General features: G+C 35.7%; 1 protein-coding gene across 4 annotated transcripts in view; it reads left to right on the forward strand.

The window, feature by feature from the left end:
* Positions 1 to 20419, forward strand: part of ago4 (argonaute RISC component 4) — a 71945-nt gene that overhangs the window by 34681 nt on the left and 16845 nt on the right. For 3 of the 4 annotated variants that reach the window (XM_069895684.1, XM_069895685.1, XM_069895681.1), the window contains exons 10-12: positions 13369 to 13551; positions 18710 to 18843; positions 19514 to 19698. In XM_069895684.1, coding sequence (XP_069751785.1) covers positions 13369 to 13551; positions 18710 to 18843; positions 19514 to 19698 — 502 coding nt within the window. The remainder of the gene's footprint in view (positions 1 to 13368; positions 13552 to 18709; positions 18844 to 19513; positions 19699 to 20419) is intronic. The other variant, XM_069895682.1, reaches the window with a different exon arrangement.

The raw sequence follows: 20419 nt of genomic DNA on the forward strand, positions 1-20419 counted from the left end.
GTTGACATAATACATTTTTTTGCTACGGCTAGGGCTATCTTAACAAATCTTTTTTGTGCATCCTCCAAATCAATTCCAAATTCTTTGTTTTTTATGTTACTTAGGAGAAAGATCTCTGGATTCTTTGGTATATTGTTTTCTGTTATTTTATTTAATATCTGATTGAGATCTTCCCAAAATTTTTCTACTCTCTCACATGTCCAGATTGCATGAATTGTTGTTCCCATTTCTTTTTTACATCGAAAACATCTATCAGATACTGTTGGGTCCCATTTATTTAACTTTTGCGGTGTAATGTATAGTCTGTGTAACCAATTATATTGTATCATACGTAGCCTCGTATTTATTGTATTTCTCATCGTTCCAGAACATAATTTCTCCCATGTTTCCTTTTTTATCTTTATATTTAAATCTTGTTCCCATTTTTGTTTAGTTTTACCATTTGTTTCCTCATTCTCCTTTTCTTGCAGTTTAATATACATATTTGTTATAAATCTTTTGATTAACATTGTATCTGTAATCACATATTCAAGGTTACTTCCCTCTGGTAAACTCAGATTGCTTCCTAATTTATCCTTCAAGTAGGATCTCAGTTGGTAATATGCCAGCGCTGTATCTCCAGTTATATTGTACTTATCTCTCATTTGTTCAAAGGATAAGAATCTACTTCCTGAAAAACAATTTTCTATTCTTTTAATCCCTTTTTTTTCCCATTCTCTAAAGGAAAGGTTGTCTATTGTAAAAGGGAGTAGCTTATTTTGCGTCAATATTAGTTTTGGTAATTGATAAGTTGTTTTATTTCTTTCTACATGGATCTTCTTCCAAATATTGAGGAGATGATGTAATACTGGAGAAGTTCTATGTTGTACCAATTTTTCGTCCCATTTATATAATATGTGTTCAGGTATCTTTTCCCCTATTTTATCTAATTCTAATCTCGTCCAGTCTGGTTTTTCCCTTGTTTGATAAAAATCTGATAGGTATCTTAATTGTGCGGCTCTATAATAATTTTTAAAGTTTGGCAATTGTAAGCCTCCTTGTTTATACCATTCTGTCAATTTATCTAGTGCTATCCTCGGTTTCCTCCCTCTCCATAAAAATTTCCTTATTATTTTCTTTAACTCTTTGAAGAATTTTTCTGTCAGTTGTATTGGCAGTGCCTGAAATAAGTATAATATCCTTGGAAAAATGTTCATTTTAATACAGTTTATCCTTCCTATCAGTGTTAGTGGTAGATCTTTCCAATGCTCTAAATCGTCCTGTAATTTTTTCATTAGTGGATTATAATTAAGTTTATATAATTGGCCTAGCTTTTTGTTTATTTGTACACCTAGGTATCTTATTGCCTGCATTTGCCATCTGAATGGAGATTCCTTCTTAAATTTTGAGAAATCCGCATTATTCATAGGCATTGCTTCACTTTTATTTACGTTTATCTTGTAACCCGACACTTCTCCATATTCCTTCAATTTCTTATATAATTCTTTTATTGATAGTTCTGGTTCTGTTAAGTACACTATAACATCATCCGCAAATAGACTGATTTTATATTCCCTGTCTTTTATTTTTATTCCTTTTATATTATTATCTATTCTTATCAATTCTGCTAGTGGTTCTATAGCTAGCGCAAACAATAAAGGTGATACTGGGCATCCCTGCCGCGTTGACCTGCTTAAGTTAAATTGCTTTGATACATGTCCATTTACTGTCACTTTCGCTAACGGTCCCTTATATAATGCTTTAATCCAATTAATATACTTCTCCGGTAAACTGAATTTTTGCAATACTTTGAACAAATAATTCCATTCTACTCTGTCGAAGGCCTTCTCTGCGTCTAAAGCAACTGCTACTGCAGGTGCTTTATTTCCTTCTACTGCATGAATTAAGTTAATAAATTTACAAATATTGTCTGTTGTGCGTCTTTTTTTGATAAATCCAGTTTGGTCTAAATTTACCATTTTCGGTACCTGTTCTGCTAATCTGTTTGCTAATAGTTTAGCTATTATCTTATAGTCTGTGTTTAGCAAAGATATTGGTCTATATGATGCTGGTAAGAGTGGATCTTTCCCTTGTTTTAGTATTACTGTAATTATTGCTGTTTTACATGAATCTGGTAAGCTTTGTGTTTCATCAATCTGGTTGATTACATCCAGGAGGGGCGGTATTAATAAGTCTTTAAATGTTTTGTAGAATTCTATTGGAAATCCATCCTCTCCTGGTGTCTTATTATTTGGTAATTTTTTTATTATCTCTTGTATTTCTACTATTCCAAATGGTTCTGTTAATTTATTTTGTTCCTCTATTTGTAGTTTTGGTAGTTCAATTTTAGTCAAAAATTCCTCTATTTTCCCTTCTTTCCCTTCGTTTTCAGTTCGGTATAATGGTTCATAGAATTCTCTAAAGTTTTCCTTAATTTCTTTTGGATTATATGTAATTTGTTTGTCTTTTTTCCTTGATGCCAATACCATTTTCTTAGCTTGTTCTGTCTTAAGCTGCCATGCTAGGATTTTGTGCGTTTTTTCCCCTAGTTCATAATATTTCTGTTTTGTCTTCATTATATTCTTCTCTACCTTATATGTTTGTAATGTTTCATATTTTATTTTTTTATCCGCCAATTCTCTTCTTTTAGTTGTATCTTCCTTCATTGCTAATATATTCGGAGTTTTGGAATTTACTTAATGTATATTCACCTAACGAAGAAGATCAAAAGTTTATGCAAGATATCTTTTTGAAGGTAGCTAATACGCAAGGGAACATACTAATAGGAGGGGATTTCAACCTGAATTTGGATCCAAATATGTATAAAACGGGGAAAAAAATTAACAGGAAGAACAAAGTAACCAAATTTATAATTAAATCAATGCAAGAAATGAAACTTTTGGATATATGGAGGAAACAAAACCCAAAAGAAAAGGAATACTCATACTACTTGGCTAGACATAAAACATACTCAACAATAGAACTATTTTTGTTATCAGCTAGTATGCAGGATAGAGTAAGAAAAACAGAATATAAAGCGAGAATACTATCGGACCATTCACCCTTAATATTGACAGTAAAGCTAGAGGACATCCCTCCAAGAATGTATAGATGGAGATTAAACCCCATGCTACTTAAAAGACAGGATTTTAGAGAATTTATTGAAAAACAATTAAAAATGTATTTTGAAGTAAATACGGAATCAGTGGAAGATAAGTTTATACTATGGGACGCAATGAAAGCATTCATTAGAGGGCAAATAATAAGCTATGTAACCAAGATGAAGAAGGACTATAATCAGGAAACAGAGCAGTTGGAAAGGGAAATAGTAAACATAGCAACTTGTCCTGTTTTAAGAACTGTATTGGCATCAAGGAAAAAGAACAAACAAATTACATATAACCCAACAGAGATTAATGAAAACTTTAAGGAATTTTATGAACAATTATATCAAACTGAGAATGAGGGGAAAGATGATAAAATAGAAGAGTTTTTAGCTAAAATTGAAGTACCGAAATTGCAAGAAGAGGAACAAAACAAACTGATAAAACCATTTGAAATAGAGGAAGTACAGGATATATTAAAAAAGCTGCCGAACAATAAAATGCCAGGAGAGGATGGATTCCCAATAGAATTCTATAAAACATAAAAGAGTTATTAATTCATCCTCTCCTGGAAGTAATGAACCAGATAGAAGAAACACAAAACTTGCCAGATTCATGTAAGACAACAATAATTACAGTAATACCAAAGACGGGGAAGGATCCATTAAAACCAGCATCATATAGACCAATATCTCTACTTAACTCAGATTATAAGGTTCTTCTTTGGCTTGGCTTCGCGGACGAAGATTTATGGAGGGGGTAAAAAGTCCACGTCAGCTGCAGGCTCGTTTGTGGCTGACAAGTCCGATGCGGGACAGGCAGACACGACTACAGCGGTTGCAAGGGAAAATTTGTTGGTTGGGGTTGGGTGTTGGGTTTTTCCTCCTTTGCCTTTTGTCAGTGAGGTGGGCTCTGCGGTCTTCTTCAAAGGAGGTTGCTGCCCGCCAAACTGTGAGGCGCCAAGATGCACGGTTTGAGGCGTTATCAGCCCACTGGCGGTGGTCAATGTGGCAGGCACCAAGAGATTTCTTTAGGCAGTCCTTGTACCTTTTCTTTGGTGCACCTCTGTCACGGTGGCCAGTGGAGAGCTCGCCATATAACACGATCTTGGGAAGGCGATGGTCCTCCATTCTGGAGACGTGACCCATCCAGCGCAGCTGGATCTTCAGCAGCGTGGACTCGATGCTGTCGACCTCTGCCATCTCGAGTACTTCGACGTTAGGGGTGTAAGCGCTCTTTTTTGCGGAAACTGCCAAAATGTTTGGCCTGGAAGTCAGCCTGAAGAAAACTGAGGTCCTCCATCAGCCAGCTCCCCACCATGACTACCAGCCCCCCCACATCTCCATCGGGCACACAAAACTCAAAACGGTCAACCAGTTTACCTATCTCGGCTGCACCATTTCATCAGATGCAAGGATCGACAATGAGATAGACAACAGACTCGCCAAGGCAAATAGCGCCTTTGGAAGACTACACAAAAGAGTCTGGAAAAACAACCAACTGAAAAACCTCACAAAGATAAGCGTATACAGAGCCGTTGTCATACCCACACTCCTGTTCGGCTCCGAATCATGGGTCCTCTACCGGCACCACCTACGGCTCCTAGAACGCTTCCACCAGCGTTGTCTCCGATTATAAGGTAATAGTGAAATTATTAACAAACAGATTGCCCGATTGTGTACCAAAAATAGTAAAACAAGATCAAACTGGATTTATTAAGAAAAGACGAACAGCGGATAATGTCTGTAAAAATTAATCTAATTCATGCAGTTCAAGGAAATAAGAAGGCAATGGTGGATGTTGTTTTAGACACAGAAAAAGCCTTTGACAGAGTAAAATGGAACTATTTATTTAAAGTATTACAGAGGTTCAATCTACCAGGAAAATGTACTAATTGGATTAAATCATTGTATAATGGACCGTTGGTGAAGGTAACAGTAAATGGATATGTATCGAGCCAATTTAAATTATGAACTAGACAGGGATGTCCATTATCCCCCTCATTGTTCGCCTTATCAATAGAACCATTGGCAGAACTGATAAGAACAGAAAATAAAATAAAAGGGATAAAAATAAAGGAGAAGGAGTATAAAATCAGCTTATTTGCAGATTACATCATAGTATACCTAACGGAACCAGAAATATCAATAAAAGAATTACATAAGAAATTGAAGGAGTATGGAGAAATATCGGGGTACAAGATCAACGCAAATAAAAGTGAAGTGATGCCAATGAGTAACGCGGATTATACAGAATTTGAAAAAGAATCACCATTTAAATGGCAAGCACAATCAATCCGATACCTAGGGATCAGGTTAGATAATAACTTAAGCCACTTGTACAAACTAAATTATCAGCCACTAATAAAGAAATTGCAGGAAGACTTAGAACATTGGAAAGAATTACCACTAACGTTGATAGGGAAGGTGAACTGCATTAAAATGAATGTTTTCCCAAGGATACAGTACTTATTTCAATCGTTGCCAATTCCCTTAACAGAGAAATTCTTTAATGAACTAAAGAGAACATAAGGAAATTCTTGTGGAAAGGGGGGGAAACCGAGGATAGCATTAAATAAATTAACAGAGAGGTATAATCAAGGTGGTTTGCAGTTACCAAACTTTAAAAATTATTTTAGAGCCGCACAATTAAGGTATTTATCAGATTTTTACCAGACAAGGGAAAAACCAGACTGGACTAAGATAGAACTAGATAAAATAGGGGAGAAGGTACCGGAACATATAAGTGAGATGAAAAGCTGGTGCAATATAAAAGCTCACTCATATTGCATCATTTACTTAATATTTGGAAGAAGATCCACTTAGAAAGGAAAAAACCAATTACCAAATACCAAAATTGTTATTGACACAAAACCCACTAATCCCTTTTACAACAGATAACCTTTCCTTTGGAGAATGGGAGAGAAAAGGAATCAAAAGAATAGAAAATTGTTTTTTGGGAAATAATTTATTAACATTTGAACAGTTGAAGGACAAATATGGAATAACTCATGGTACAATGTTTGCATATTATCAACTGAAAGCTTATTTAAAGGATAAATTAAGAAACAGACTGAGATTACCAGAAGGAAGCAGCTCTGAATATGTGATTACAGACACAATGATAATTAAAAGATTTATAACGAACATGTACATTAAGCTGCAAGATAAGGAAAATGATGAAATAAGCTATAAACCTAAACAAAAGTGAGAAAAGGATTTAAACATAAAGATAAAAAATGAACCATGGGAAAAGTTATGTTCTGTAACTATGAAGAATACAATTACCAAAAAGTTACGCATGATACAGTATAATTAGTTACACAGGTTATATATCACGCCTCAAAAGTTAAAAGAATGGGATCCAACATTATCAGATAAATGTTTTCGCTGTAAGAAGGTAATGGGATCAACAGTGCATGCAATTTGGGCATGTACGAAAGTAAAAATGTTTTGGGAAGATCTAAATCAGATATTAAATAAAATCACAAAAAAAACATACCAAAAAATCCAGAGATCTTTCTTCTAAGTAAGGAATTAGGCCTCAAATTGGATAAAGCGCGAAAAATATTTATTATGATAGCCTGAGCAGTAGCAACAAAATGAATAATGTCAACTTGGAAAATGGAAGTGAGTCTGAGAATACAGCAGTGGTACATGGAAATGAATAAATGTATTCCATTGGAAAAAATAACATATAATTTAAAAAATAAAGTCACATTATTTGAACAAATTTGGGAACCATACATGGAACATAACAGAGAGGGCTTGCCTCAGACCTCCATCCCCTAAAATGATAAGAAGACAAAATGACTTGATATAGTGTGTAAAAGTAGATCACACATTTTTCTTGTTTATTTTTCATTGTGTGAAGACATTGTTTTATTGTATTGTATATGTTGAATATTTATTGGTTTTGGAGGAGGGAGGGTAGGGGGAAAAAAGAGGGAAAATGCCACTGTGCATATTTAATGAGAAACGTTTGTATATATTTTGGTTGAAATAGTTCACGGTGTGAAAAATAAAAAATTAGTTTAAAAAAAAAGGACAATCATCCCAGTGCCCAAAAACAGAGTGAGTTGCTTCAATGACTATTGCCCAGTAGCCTAACATCTACTGTGATGAAATGGTTTGAGAGCTGGTCATGGCCATTAACACATACCTAAGCAAAGGAGTTGACACACTGCAATTCACCTATTGTCACAATCATTCCACAATAGACACAATGTCACTGGCTCTCCACTCAACTCTGGATCACCTCATAATCAGCAACTTCTCTTCATCGACTACAGCTCAACCTTCAACACCATTATTTCTTCAGTGCTGATCAACAAGCTCCAAATTCTGGGTCTCTGCAACTGGATCCTTGACTTCTTCATCAGAAGACTACAGTCAGTACGAATTGGCAACAACATCTCCTCCTCACTAACTGTCAACACAGGCACACGTCAAGAATGTGTTCTTACCCAAAACTATATAGCTAGGCACAAACGGCAGTGAGGAATCATACAGGAGGGAGATGGATCAGCTAGTTGAGTGGTGTCACACCAACAACCTTGCACTCAACCAAGGAGATGATTGTGGACTTCAGGAAAAGAGAGAACACAAACCAGTCCTCATCGAGGTCTCAGCAGTGGAGAAGGTCAAGAATTTCAAATTCCTGCGTGTCAACATCTTCAAGGATCTGTCCTGGAGCCTCCATGTCAATGCAGCCACGAAGAAGGCTCACCAGCGGCTATATTTCATGAGGAGTTTGAGAAGACTTGGTATGTCACTGAAGACTCAAAAATTTGTACAGGTATACACTGGCAATCATTCTGGCTGCCTGCATCACTGGTATGGAGGTGCCAATGCTCAGAACAAGAAGAAACACCAGATGGCTGTTAACTTGGCTTGCCACATCACAGGCACTAGCCTTCACTCTATCAAAGACATCTATAAGAGGCGATGTCATAAGAAAGCAGCCTCTATCTTCAAGGATCCCCACCACCCAGGCCATGGGTGCCTCTGCTGCCATCGGGAAAACGGTACCAGAGCCTGAAGCCGTGCACTCAGTGGCACAAGGACAGCTTCTTCCAACTGACATTAGATTCCTGAATGAACAATGAACCACAGACACTGCCTTACTTTGACATTTTCTTGCACTATTTTTATTTATTTGTAAGGTTGCTTATATAACGTTCGCACTGTGACGCTGCCATACAACAACGAATTTCATGACATGTTCATGACAATAAATTCTGATTATAAGTGAGTTACTTTGAGCATTACTGCTGAAATAAAGCCGTGTAGACGGGCAGAATAGCCCTATTCTGTGCTATAATATTGTGTTCAATTCCATTCTAATCTTCTAATCTAGAAAAATCAAATACTTGTGGGGTATGGTGGATAAAGTGTCTAACCTTTTTGTAGGAAAGACCATCAGACTGAGTGGAAATACATATGTGGCTTTTTGGGCTACTTGTTTGTTTGGAGAAAGGAACATGCACAGCAGATGGATCTCACCATGGTGACAAAAGGAGGTCTATTAAACGTGCTGTCATAATGCATCTCAGAGTTTACCTCAAATATATGCCACGAGCTCTGTATTTATACAGATGAGTAATGTGGTAAAATAACAGGCTAGCTTTACCCCAGCTACCTTTATAAAGCTGTTTCATTATTTATGTTACAGCAGACCACAACTCCAATTGTTTCAAAAAAAACTTCACCCTTGTGTGCAATGAAAACTGTAAGTGAGCTTGCGCAAAACATTTTGTTGTTGCCCAAATGCAGCAGTGATAAAGTTACAGGGCAGGAAAACTTTTTTTTAACCTACTGAAGGATTCACTCCCTGAACTGCCACAGTTGTTCCCTGAGATTTTCAATCTATGAAAGATACCACAAAAATAGTCCCATCAACAGCAGCCAAGTTTATGAGAGTTTGTCAGGACATCAAAAGCGCTCATTCAAATAAATCAAATATTTTTGTTAGAAACTCTTACAGAGAAGTTTAAAAGAATCATGCAAAATTGGTCTCATGAGGTTAAAAGGAGCAGGGAAATGGTAAGAGTTTATGGGGAACACAAGAAATAGCTCTTTTAAAATTTTTTAATTTAATTTTTTAAAATTTAGACACAGCGCAGTAACAGGCCATTTCAGCCCATGAGTACGTGCCACCCAATTAACACCCTCAGTATGTTTTGAATGATGGGAGGAAACCAGAGTCCCCAGGGAAAACCCACGCAATCACAGGGAGAATGTACAAACTCTTTACAGTCAGCGTGGGATTCGAACCCTAGTCCTGATCGTTGGCGGCATAAAAGCATTGCGCTAACTGCTGTGCCAACCATATCTCCCCTGTTAAACTTAAAAGAAGCATGGGTGGCACACCCACAGTAGTGAATTCAAGTGGAGTGTGCGATAAAATGGCCCTGGCGAGTAAAATGAGTGCAGGAAGCAGAGCCCCACTGAGTTTTGCAGAGGAGCAAAAAGCTAGAGAATTAGCAAATAATGCAAGCACTGTTTGGAAGAGGGGCTAGGCAGTGGTTTGTGTGAGCATTTGGTTCTGTATTAAGAAGTTCCTTCTGGTTAAACAAATGGCTGTGATAAAATGTAAAATTTTCAACCAGAGTAACAATGACAGGGTTTCACAGATCGATGGAATGCATATCATGTGCCATTTATGATCTCCCAGCTGCTTTTTGTTTTGGGGAGTGAGGAGATTGTTCTCATACAGAGCTGTTAGGGACCTTCTTGGAGCACGGCTCTTTTCTTCCATCTCTTGTCTCCTTAGAGATCGCGGCGGACTATGTCTCTGTTGAAACTGAGTAATTGGCAGCTCTTGAGCAAATGCTATAGCTTCCTTTGGAGAATCAAAGAACTTTGGTTGGCAACCTTCTTGAAAAACCTTCAAAACAGCTGGATATCTAAAGGTTGCCTTGTAACCTTTCTTCCACAACAACTCTTTGGCAGGATTGAATTCCCGTCGTTGGAACATAACTTCTTGACTCAAATCCGCATAGAAGAAAACTCAATTATTTTGAATCATCAAGGGTGATTTTCTCTGTTGTGCATTTCTAATAGCCACTCATAAAATTATTTCTCTGTCGTAATAATTCAAGCAACGAACCAAAACAGGTCTTGGACTTTGACCTGAAATAGGTCTTCTACGCAAGGCTCTGTGAGCACGTTCCAGTATTATACCTTCCGAGAAATGTTCTTGACCCAGCACCTGCAGAATCCATTCAGTAAAAAATTTTCTTGGGTCTGGTCCCTCCATACCTTCCGGCAAACCAATAATCTTTATATTGTTCCGTCTGGATTGGTTTTCCAAATAATCAATCTTTTTCGCCAAATTTTTATTTTGAGTTTGTAAGTCTTCGACCATTTTGGTCACATCAAAAACTTGATCCCGTATTTCGTCTATATCTTCTTCACACAAATTAAATTTATCTCTCACTTCAAGCTTAAAAGCTCCAAACTCAGCCATCTGTTGAGAATGTATTTTCACCAAAGTATTAAACCTAGTACCAAGTTCAGTCATAATCTTGAATAATCCCTGCATTGTATAAGATCATTTAGATTCAAGATTCACAAAAATCTTTTCAATTGGAAGAGATTTTGGCTCAACAGATTCCTGCTTCTTCTCCAAAGGATCTTCTATTCCTTCCTTCATTCTGCTTGCCTTCCTTGTAGTATGACTGCGCGTGGAAACCCCAGCCACAGCCTCTCCAGCAATGACTGGAGGACGCTGGCCGGGGTTTTCCCCAGTCCATAATGTATTAAATTCTCCCAGTACATCAAGTTGTATAGGTTCTTGTATCTCAAGAGATGCAGTTTGCAGCGCCACCTCTACAGATGACAAATGCCTTTGAGTAACTCTTTGTTCTAAAGGCTGTTTGGCGCCCTCTTTAGGGGGCTCTACCGATGTAACATAGAGCTCTACATCCAAACACTGTACCTCTCTCCTGGGATCCATTTCGCGCTGAGTCTTTCCTGTAGGTAGGCTCCAAAACTTGAACTTTTGGAAAATGTAGTTTTTTGATGATCTGTTGTCATTTTTTTTTGCTCTTTTTCACCATTGTACCATCATAAGTTAAATTCTTCTTTGGCTTGGCTTCGCGGACGAAGATTTATGGAGGGGGTAAAAAGTCCACGTCAGCTGCAGGCTCGTTTGTGGCTGACAAGTCCGAGCACTGAAATTATCTAAACTTTTAAAGAATTTTAACGGGCATTTCTAGACAAAACAATAAGATAGAGTCAGGAGAGGACTGGAAGGCACGTCTGATCCTTACGCCATCTTGCCACGCAATGGTGACTCGGCAGTTGGAGCTGATTAGAAGAAGAGTTGTCCTTTTTTTTAATGTTTTTTTTTAAAAAAGGGATATTAAATAATGAGGATGTTAGTTTAAGATGAAGTGAGAGTTGGGGGAGAGAACTGGATAGGCACTATTTCCTGAAAGTCATCTGCTACGTGTGAGTTATCTCACACCCATTTTTTTTGGGGGGAGTTACTGCATTGCGCGGTTTAGACTGGAGGGGGTATTTTTAACCTCCTACCCGTTTTTTTTTCCTTTTTTTTGTATTATTAGATTAAAGAGTGAAGGGGGTTTTTTTTGTTTAAATATTAAAAAAAGCATAAGAAGGTATTTGATTGTTTAAAAAACTAAAAATTGATGTGGTTTTTTTTGTAAAGTTTATTCAGTAGATAAGGAATATCTGAAATTTAAATGTGAATGGGATGGATACGTTTTTTTAATATTTTTTCTTTAACTTTAAGGTGAAAGGAGTGGTAATTCTAGTGTATATTATTTTGCTATTTTAGTTCTAGAACGAAGGGAATAATGGTGAAAGTTATAAATTGAATTGCACAATTCTTAATGAGGTTGAATTTTGTTTGTGGTTTATGCTCCATTTGTTGAAGATATAGATTTCGTTGTAGATGTGTTTTTATTATTTAGATATCTGAATTTTAACGTAATGATTGGGGATATTTAAATGTGGTATTGGAGCTTTTATTGGATAACTATTCAAGAGTAAAAGGGAAAAATGGTGGAAGAGTACTAAAATTGAATTGTACAATGCTTAATGAGGTTTGAATTTTGTTTTAAGATGGTGGTTCATGTGACTAATATGATGATAGATGTGAAGTTAGTTGATATTTGGTGAAGGTTTATCTCTATAGAGAAAGTTTTTTTTTCATCTTTTTTTTCATGCTACAATTTTTTTTTAAGAATTGATTATTGTTTAAGAATTTTTGATAGATAATGTTACTTTACTAATTTTTTATATTAAGTTTGAGTTAAATATATGTTTCATCTTAACTCTGTTTGTTAAATATATGCATTTAAGTTTGATTTAAATATGTTTTTTGTCTGATATCTTAGTATTAATTACTTTTTTTTGTTAGTATTTTAATCGGTTATGTTTTTGGGTTTTTTTGTAAGTGGGTTTTTTTTCTTACATATATTATTAACTTTATTAATTCTTCACTCTTTATTTTGGGGGGAAGGGGGGTTGGACTAATTTGAGTTGGGTTATTAATGTGTAATAATTATTGGGGAGGGTATAGTTTATTTAGATTACTGATATTGTATTGTAATTTTATTATTTTATTCTTAATTTTTTTTAATGTAATCCTATATGTTATTCATGTTATAAAATCTTAAATAAAGTTTTAAAAAAAAGAGCTGTTAGGGACACAGATTGCCACTTGGTCTCCATCAATTCTAAAATGCAACCGTTTGATTTAATGAATTTGTTGCAATTAAAGTTCGCATCGGCATAATTGCCTATATTTTTGGTCAAGCAGCAAGCCTTCAAGTTTGTGGAGCTCTGAGGAAAATGAGAGTAGATTTAACAGCTGCATCGCCTTCAATCTATTTGCATGTTTTATTGAAATGGTTGGCTGAATTGTGGTGGATAAATGATTTTTATGAATGATGAGTTATTGGCAAAGGAAGGTGAATTTTAGTGATCCTAATTATCCAGTTAATGGTGTCCTTTTTACAGTCTTGAACTTTCATATGAAAGGAAGAACAGAAGAATACTTAAACGGTGAACTACTGGAGAAAACACAATGGGATTTGGGGTTTTTGACCATTAAATCACACAAAGGTAGAACATTAGGGAAGACTAATGAAATGCTGGCTTTGTAACTGAGTTTCTAAAGACTTTAGGTAGACTAAATTTCACACTCAGCTACTATTTCTTTAATTATATTCAAATAGCACAGCTGTTATCATTTGTGATTACAATGTAGTTTTAAGTTTTAACATTGGACAAATGTGTTTTTTTTTAAAAAGGTGAAGAGTAACAGTATGATTGGCGGGCCAGATCCATATCTAAAGGAGTTTGGTATTGTCGTTCATAATGAAATGACTGAGGTCACAGGTCGAGTGCTGCCTGCACCGATGCTCCAGTATGGAGGCAGGGTAAGTCTGATGTTGGACGGAAGCAGCTGGAATTGTGAATGCACAGGACTTGAAGTAAGTGATATAGTGCATTGCTATGCTATATGTATGAGTTGTACAGCAAAACTATTTTAAGCACAAATATTTACCAGCAAAAGTTGATTCTGGATAGCTAACATTCTTGAGTTGTTTTGCTACCTGCTCGTTCATTACATTTGAGTATGATGTCCAAAATAAATTTAAGGTTGTGTTTCAAAATAAGTAGCCTACCCTCCCCTCAAAACCTGTTTCTTATTTCTTTGAGGGAGGGTGAGAGCATGTAGATGTACTGATTTTCCAAGTTTTTGCTGTGGACAATGTTTTATTATTTCAAATGTATATCTAATGTTAGTAAAGAAACTTAGATCCTAAAGGAGAAAAAAAATTGCAGATGCTGAAAATATTCAGCAAGTCCTGTAGCATATTTGGAGTTAGAAATAGTGTTGACTTTTCAGGTCAATAACATTTGGCCAGAACTGGGAGAGTTAGTTTACACTGGTTTAGTTCTACAGGACAGAACATAGTGGCTAAATCATTCTTTTATCAGAAACATTATATTTTGTTTTCATCTGTTAATGTCTTTTAGCCTGAGCACTTAATTTAACTTTGTTACATTTTCTTAAGTGCTCAAGTCATCATTGAGAGCCTATAATAGCAAATTGTAGATTCAAGTTTGAAATTGTCATTTCCATAGAATATATAAATGGAAGTTTTATTCAATTTTAATTCTTAATTAAAGAGATTGCCATGTTTTCATTTAAAAAAGCTGTATTTTAATTGAAATTTCCCACAGTAGTGAGCTCAACCCTGTTTATTATTTGAACCAATAAACTTAAGCAATATATTGCTGTCAATTTAAATTGATCTAACAATTGTGGTATTTTTCTAAGTTGAAGATATTTTTGTTTATTAATATTGTTTTCTTAAGGTCCTTTGTGGAATGGCAATCAGGATAAGCCAGTCTACCTGAGCAAACAATATACAGTAGATGCTGAGCCATTCTTTCTCCTTCACAGTTACTTGAATCCAATCAAGATACCAATCTTCCCCCCTCCCCCAAAAACCTCCTGCTTTGGCACACATTTCTTGGAAAATAAATAATTATCCTTAACTATTTTCAAGACTTAGCAAATTTGAAATGTCATTTTTATTCTTGCATCTCTATGTTAAATGTTTAATAGATTTCAGTTATAAACTGCAGATTTCTTGAGTTCTCATTCATTTCTCATTCTTGAGTTGCCTTCCATGCACCATGGGTTAGGTGGGTCATAATAAGGAAAAAAGTCGATGTTACTGCATAACAAAATTCAATTTTCAAAGCCCGGTTAAAATTACACTCTTTTAAAATCCCTTCCGTTGCCATCTTTGATCTCTGCGCCAGTTGCTTTTGTATTGCTTTCTTTGCTATATAGTTTTATTTACTTTTATGATCGCTTGTTTTCAGCCAGGAGAGATTTTTAATAAGGCATCTTTGTAAAATGTGTTTTGGTAAAATGTAAAGCCCTAATTTTTTTCAGTCTATGTCTATTTCATTGTTGGAATAGTTCCTGATAAGATTCTGAATTGGGAATAAGCCTGCACTCCAGCAAATATAAAAGGCCTCTTCCTTTGACCATATTTGCATTCCTCCCATGAGAGACAAACAAAAGCATTAGATAGTGGTCTTCATCAGACAAATCTTTTTCCTATGGAATTTGTCATTACCAATAAATTAATTCTACATTGTGAAATTCAGCTACTACACAAAAGATGAGCTGTTCAAATCTCCTAACTTGTAATCTACCATGATAAAATTAACCATTGTTGTCTTTTGAATATCAGTTCTTTAATTGCAGTGATGTTACCTGCATCCTTTTACAACAGCAGCAAATCTTTGTTTGCCATCATTCTAATGATTGAAAGATAATAAACTAATTTCTGGGACCAAGCATGATTAAATATATACATTTTGGCCAGTGAAAGGTTTGTGAAAAGTATTGTATTGTCCCCTTTTTTTGGGAGGGATAAAAAAAAGCTTCTAAAATCTGTGGACAGACGATTCTTCAAATGTTTGGGACTTATGCTTATTGCAGTTCATAGAATAAGCCAAGATTGGGGAGTGTGATGTGTGACTACCTTGAGAATGTGGGATTCAAGCAGAAAAAAAGTTAAAGCAGAATGAGAACTGGGTCATGTGGTTAACTGAGCCAGTTTTGATATTTGGGACGTCTACTTTCCTACTTTTCTACTGCAGGTTTTTGGCTGAATCCCTGCACATTCAGCCAATCTGACACAAGTCAATCTTGGTCCTGAGCTTACTGAGCATCAATATGTGCTCTGTCAGAGGACTCCACATGTAGTTCAGTACAAAGCCTAATCTTTATTGGGAATTCCAGCTATTTGTAGGGAATGGGCTCTGAGACCCTGTGCATGGGATTGGAATCTCGATTATTTGAAAGATTGTAACTAAAAGAATGGAAATTACACTTTTTTAACTATCACACTAAAGTTTGATTTTTAAGTATTTTATTGAATTTCTGGTTAATATTTTATATTCATTCTTGTGTTTCTTAATTACCTACATATAGCTCAAAAATAGAAACTTTTTTAAATAATAAAACCTTTAACAGCAGGCACTTCTGTCAATCATGTGAGGGGAAAAAAACATGGGATTAGGGCCTCTTTATTGACAGTTATTGAGATCATTTCTCTTTTTGCAGCCCAGATAAGTGCAGGTGGACAGGAATTGTATGCATTTATTCTGTCTAGTATGTCTCATTGTTGTTATTCAAAAATCTATTCTGCCTTTCATCTGGAGCTTTCTGGATTAATGAATTTCAAAGATTCACTGCTCTGAAAGAGAAAAAAAAACTTTATTTTAGTCCAAAATAAACAACTCTCCTCCACAATCACGATCCAACTGGGTATAATTTGTCTTCTGTATGATCCTAAAAAAGAGAATCAGGATTGCCAAGAATTATGATTGAACCCAAAAGCTTGCTGCTTTTAGCATTGCACTGCAAAAAAACTAAGTTGATCTTGAGTTGAGTGAGATTTGGTAGGTGTTAAAACTTATAAATGGTTCTGATGGGACAAAATTAACATTGCAGTCAACAGCCAGAGGATGCAAGTTGACAAAATAGCCAGGACTGAAATTATTCTGTGCATCAAATTGCAATTTTTCTGACTGCAAAAGTAATGGAATATCCATCGAGGACATCTACAAGAGGCAGTGTCTTAAAAAAGCAGCCTCTATCCTCAAAGACCCCCACCACCCTCTTTACTCTGCTACCATTGGGGGAAAAGGTACAGGAAATAGACAAGCACTCAGCGGCACAAGGCCAGCTTCTTTCCTGCTGCCATCAGATTTCTGAATAATCAATGAACCAAAGTGACAGCCTTACATTTTCATGCACTATTTTTAAAATTTATTGTTGTAAGGTGGTTTATATGATGATGCAGCAAAACACCGAATTTCATGACTTATTCATGAACATAAATTCTGATTTTTTGATTTCAAAAGAGAATTGAATTTGTAATTGAAAACTAGGACAATGAACAAAGATGCAGATGGATGTTATTAATTAGTCAGCTAATTTTAGAGACCTAGTACAATAGGTTAAATGGCCAACTGGATAGTACAATTTTAAACTTTTCAGGCACTGCCAACAAACCAGGTATGGCTGGTCGACTGCAATAATACATTTTTATCATCTTCACTTTGTCTTTGGGAGGTAATAATGGGCATTTTATCAAACTTCTAGTCCTGATATGGAATATCACAGTCTTGTACTTCTTTCTGAGAAGACTGATTCTCTTATGCTCACAGCTCCAGTTTCTTTTTGAGGTAAAGATTGGTGATTTGCATTGTTTGAAGAAGCCTTTGACAAGAGTTTAAGAGGAGTGTGAGAATAGTAAGTCTATCCACAATTGTATCCAGTTTGAGTCCACTCCTGGAATACTGCAGGTATGATCTCCCTTTCTTGGGAAGGATATATTTGCAACAAAAGTTCACTAAAATAATTTGAGATAAAGGGGTTGTCATATGAGAAAATAAATTGCAGAAATTCAGAAGAATGTAAAGTACTGTGATTAAAATTCTTAATGAAAACTACTGATTGTCATTTTATTTACGGTGTGAGAAGGGGAAACAATGAAAGCAATGCTATAACCATGGACAAGGACAGTGAATATATTTCTCAGTAAAATTAAATTCTTCTTCATGGGTAACAATCTGGCCATAGCTGTACAATGTGGTGTTAATATCCTTCTGTGCTACCACTCTTGTTCACAGTTAGTTGTCACATATGTGCTTTCTTGGCTTTGCTTTCCAATATGTTTGTGATTTTGCTTGTTGAAAAATTGTATTATGGTTTATATTTGTTATTTGATAATATTCTAGTCTATGTCCAAATTGTTAACTTTATTTCTCAATTCTTTGCCAACAGTCTATCAAAAGATCAGAAGAATAGTGTTCCTCCTTGTAGGGGAATGGGGCATTGAAATTTCTTTGCTTTATCTTGCATTACTTTCCTCTTCTGGTCCAAAGAACTGAAGATGGCTGTGTGGGATTGCAACAGTAGTACATGGGAATGGGAAGATTCTGGCTCGTTTTTTTATGGGTGGTATAGGGAGGAGAGAGGATAGGTATCCCTGATTGGATTTAGGCTCTCTATCCTATGGTAGGTGGAGGCAATTTATTTAAACAATGAGGTTTATTCTACTTGGGTAATAATCCACCTGGATTCTCCATGAATTGGTATAAATATTATTTGTATTTAATTAAAATTGTTTACAGCAGTTTATATTAAAGTAACTTCTACTGCAAATGGAAGTAAATCATTTCTCAAACTTCAAATGTAGCTAACTTTTCGTTCTTCTGAAAAACAACAAATTTTGCTTAATATAATGCACTATCTAAGGTGTATCATATTACAGCATGACACAGTACTTGCAACGACAATAAGTGAATATGAGTAAATGACTTTTACAGTGGAAGTTGTGTTAAAAAGAATAGCACTACTCTGGTTGATACTAAAGCAGACCCAAACATCTTGATCCCACATCTGTGAATGGATTTTTCTATTTGTATTTTAGCAGCTTAGAGAATAAAATTTGCAAAGAAACAGATGTGTTGCTTTTTGTTAATATATAATTGTTAATTGTCTTTAATAGAGGTTTTTTCACCTTCCCAACCCCTGTGCACTTATTTCAGAATAAGACTGTTGCTACCCCAAACCAGGGGGTATGGGACATGAGAGGCAAACAATTCTATGCTGGCATTGAGATTAAAGTCTGGGCAGTTGCTTGCTTTGCGCCACAGAAGCAGTGCCGGGAGGAAGTTCTAAAGTAAGCATCCTCTCACTAACAAAATTAAGTACTTGCTTCTAAGTTTGCTGTAAAGCATTAATGTCAAAATAGAAAAGGACTTTTATTTCAAAAAGTTGGATTGATTGTTTCTTTTCAACGTGGCTTTCTGTACTTTTTTTGGCTTCCACAATCAGGTTATGAAATTGAGGTAAACCCATACTAAATATTTTTGCATTATTGAATTTTGTGAGAGAAATGTTCTGTTTCAAATTTGTCTTTGAACTTCTCATTAATTGAGCATAAAGGAATACCATTCTAACTTGGGGCGGCATGGTTTGCATCACGATTAGCGCAATGCTGTTACAGCTCCAGCAACTGGGGTTCGAATCCAGTGCTTTTTGAAAGGAGTTTGTACCTTCTCCCCATGTCTGCATGGGTTCCTCCAGATTCTCTAGTTTACTTCCACCCTTCAAAAATGTACCAGGGTTGTAATTGGGTGGCACGGGCTCGTCGGCCAAAAGGACTTGTAACTGTGCTGTGTGTCTAAATTTAAATTTAAAACTGAAATGGGTTGAAAGGCAATCAGTAGGTGGTGGTGATGAATACTCCTTTTTCTAAACAGTTTATCACCTACATACAGTTGCAAAGCGTCAGAAAAATAACTATAATTTTGCTGCTTGGTTTTTTCCACTTCTCCTTTCTCCTTCAGGAATTTTACTGATCAGCTGCGTAAGATTTCCAAAGATGCTGGAATGCCTATTCAGGGACAGCCATGTTTCTGTAAATATGCACAAGGAGCAGACAGTGTAGAACCAATGTTTAAGCACCTGAAGATGACTTATGTGGGTCTGCAATTGATAGTGGTCATTCTGCCTGGGAAGACTCCTGTTTATGGTATGTACTTACTTGGTTGGTATTATGTAACTTAAACTCCGCAGGTATTGCACTAAAATAATCCAACCTAGGAAATTTTTTTGTTTAAATTCATTCATTTAACACAAGTTACTTTTCTATCTGTTAGTGATCTAATTTACTCTAAAAAGCCAAGTTAGAAACTTGATAGTTATGATAAACATTATTGTTGGGGTCCACTTAAAACAAATATTTTGAATTATCATAACGTTTGGCTTTGTAGTGAGAATAAATAAAATCTGTGAAACCTTCATGCAATGTTTTGTGGCAGGAAGATGAGAAAAATAATCAGGATCCAACCCAAAAGCTGTATAACAGAGTGCCACTTAACTCATTGTAATAGTTTTGGAAGGAAATGCACACAGAAATGCTGAAGGAACTAAGCTGGTCTCACAGCATCCACAGGTGGTAAAGATATAAAAGGATCTGGTGACAGATAGTTGGCACGCTCTTTCATACAAGCTATGTTGGCAGTAGTATCCAAATAAGAAGTTAGAAGTCGAAGGTTAAATCACTTCCATTGTTGGACTAATTGTTTCTCATCATTTTGTAGTTGAGATTGTTCAACTTAAGTCTTTTTGTTTGATCGTTCTCTGACATTATTGCTAGTGTTTTAGTGCTAACACTGTTAAACCAAGGTTGGATTTGATTGCTCCCTCATTTTCTGATTTTTTTTTAATTGAAATGCACATATTTGGTGATA

Source organism: Narcine bancroftii, chromosome 8, assembly GCF_036971445.1.
Source record: "Narcine bancroftii isolate sNarBan1 chromosome 8, sNarBan1.hap1, whole genome shotgun sequence".
Classification (NCBI taxonomy): domain Eukaryota; kingdom Metazoa; phylum Chordata; class Chondrichthyes; order Torpediniformes; family Narcinidae; genus Narcine; species Narcine bancroftii.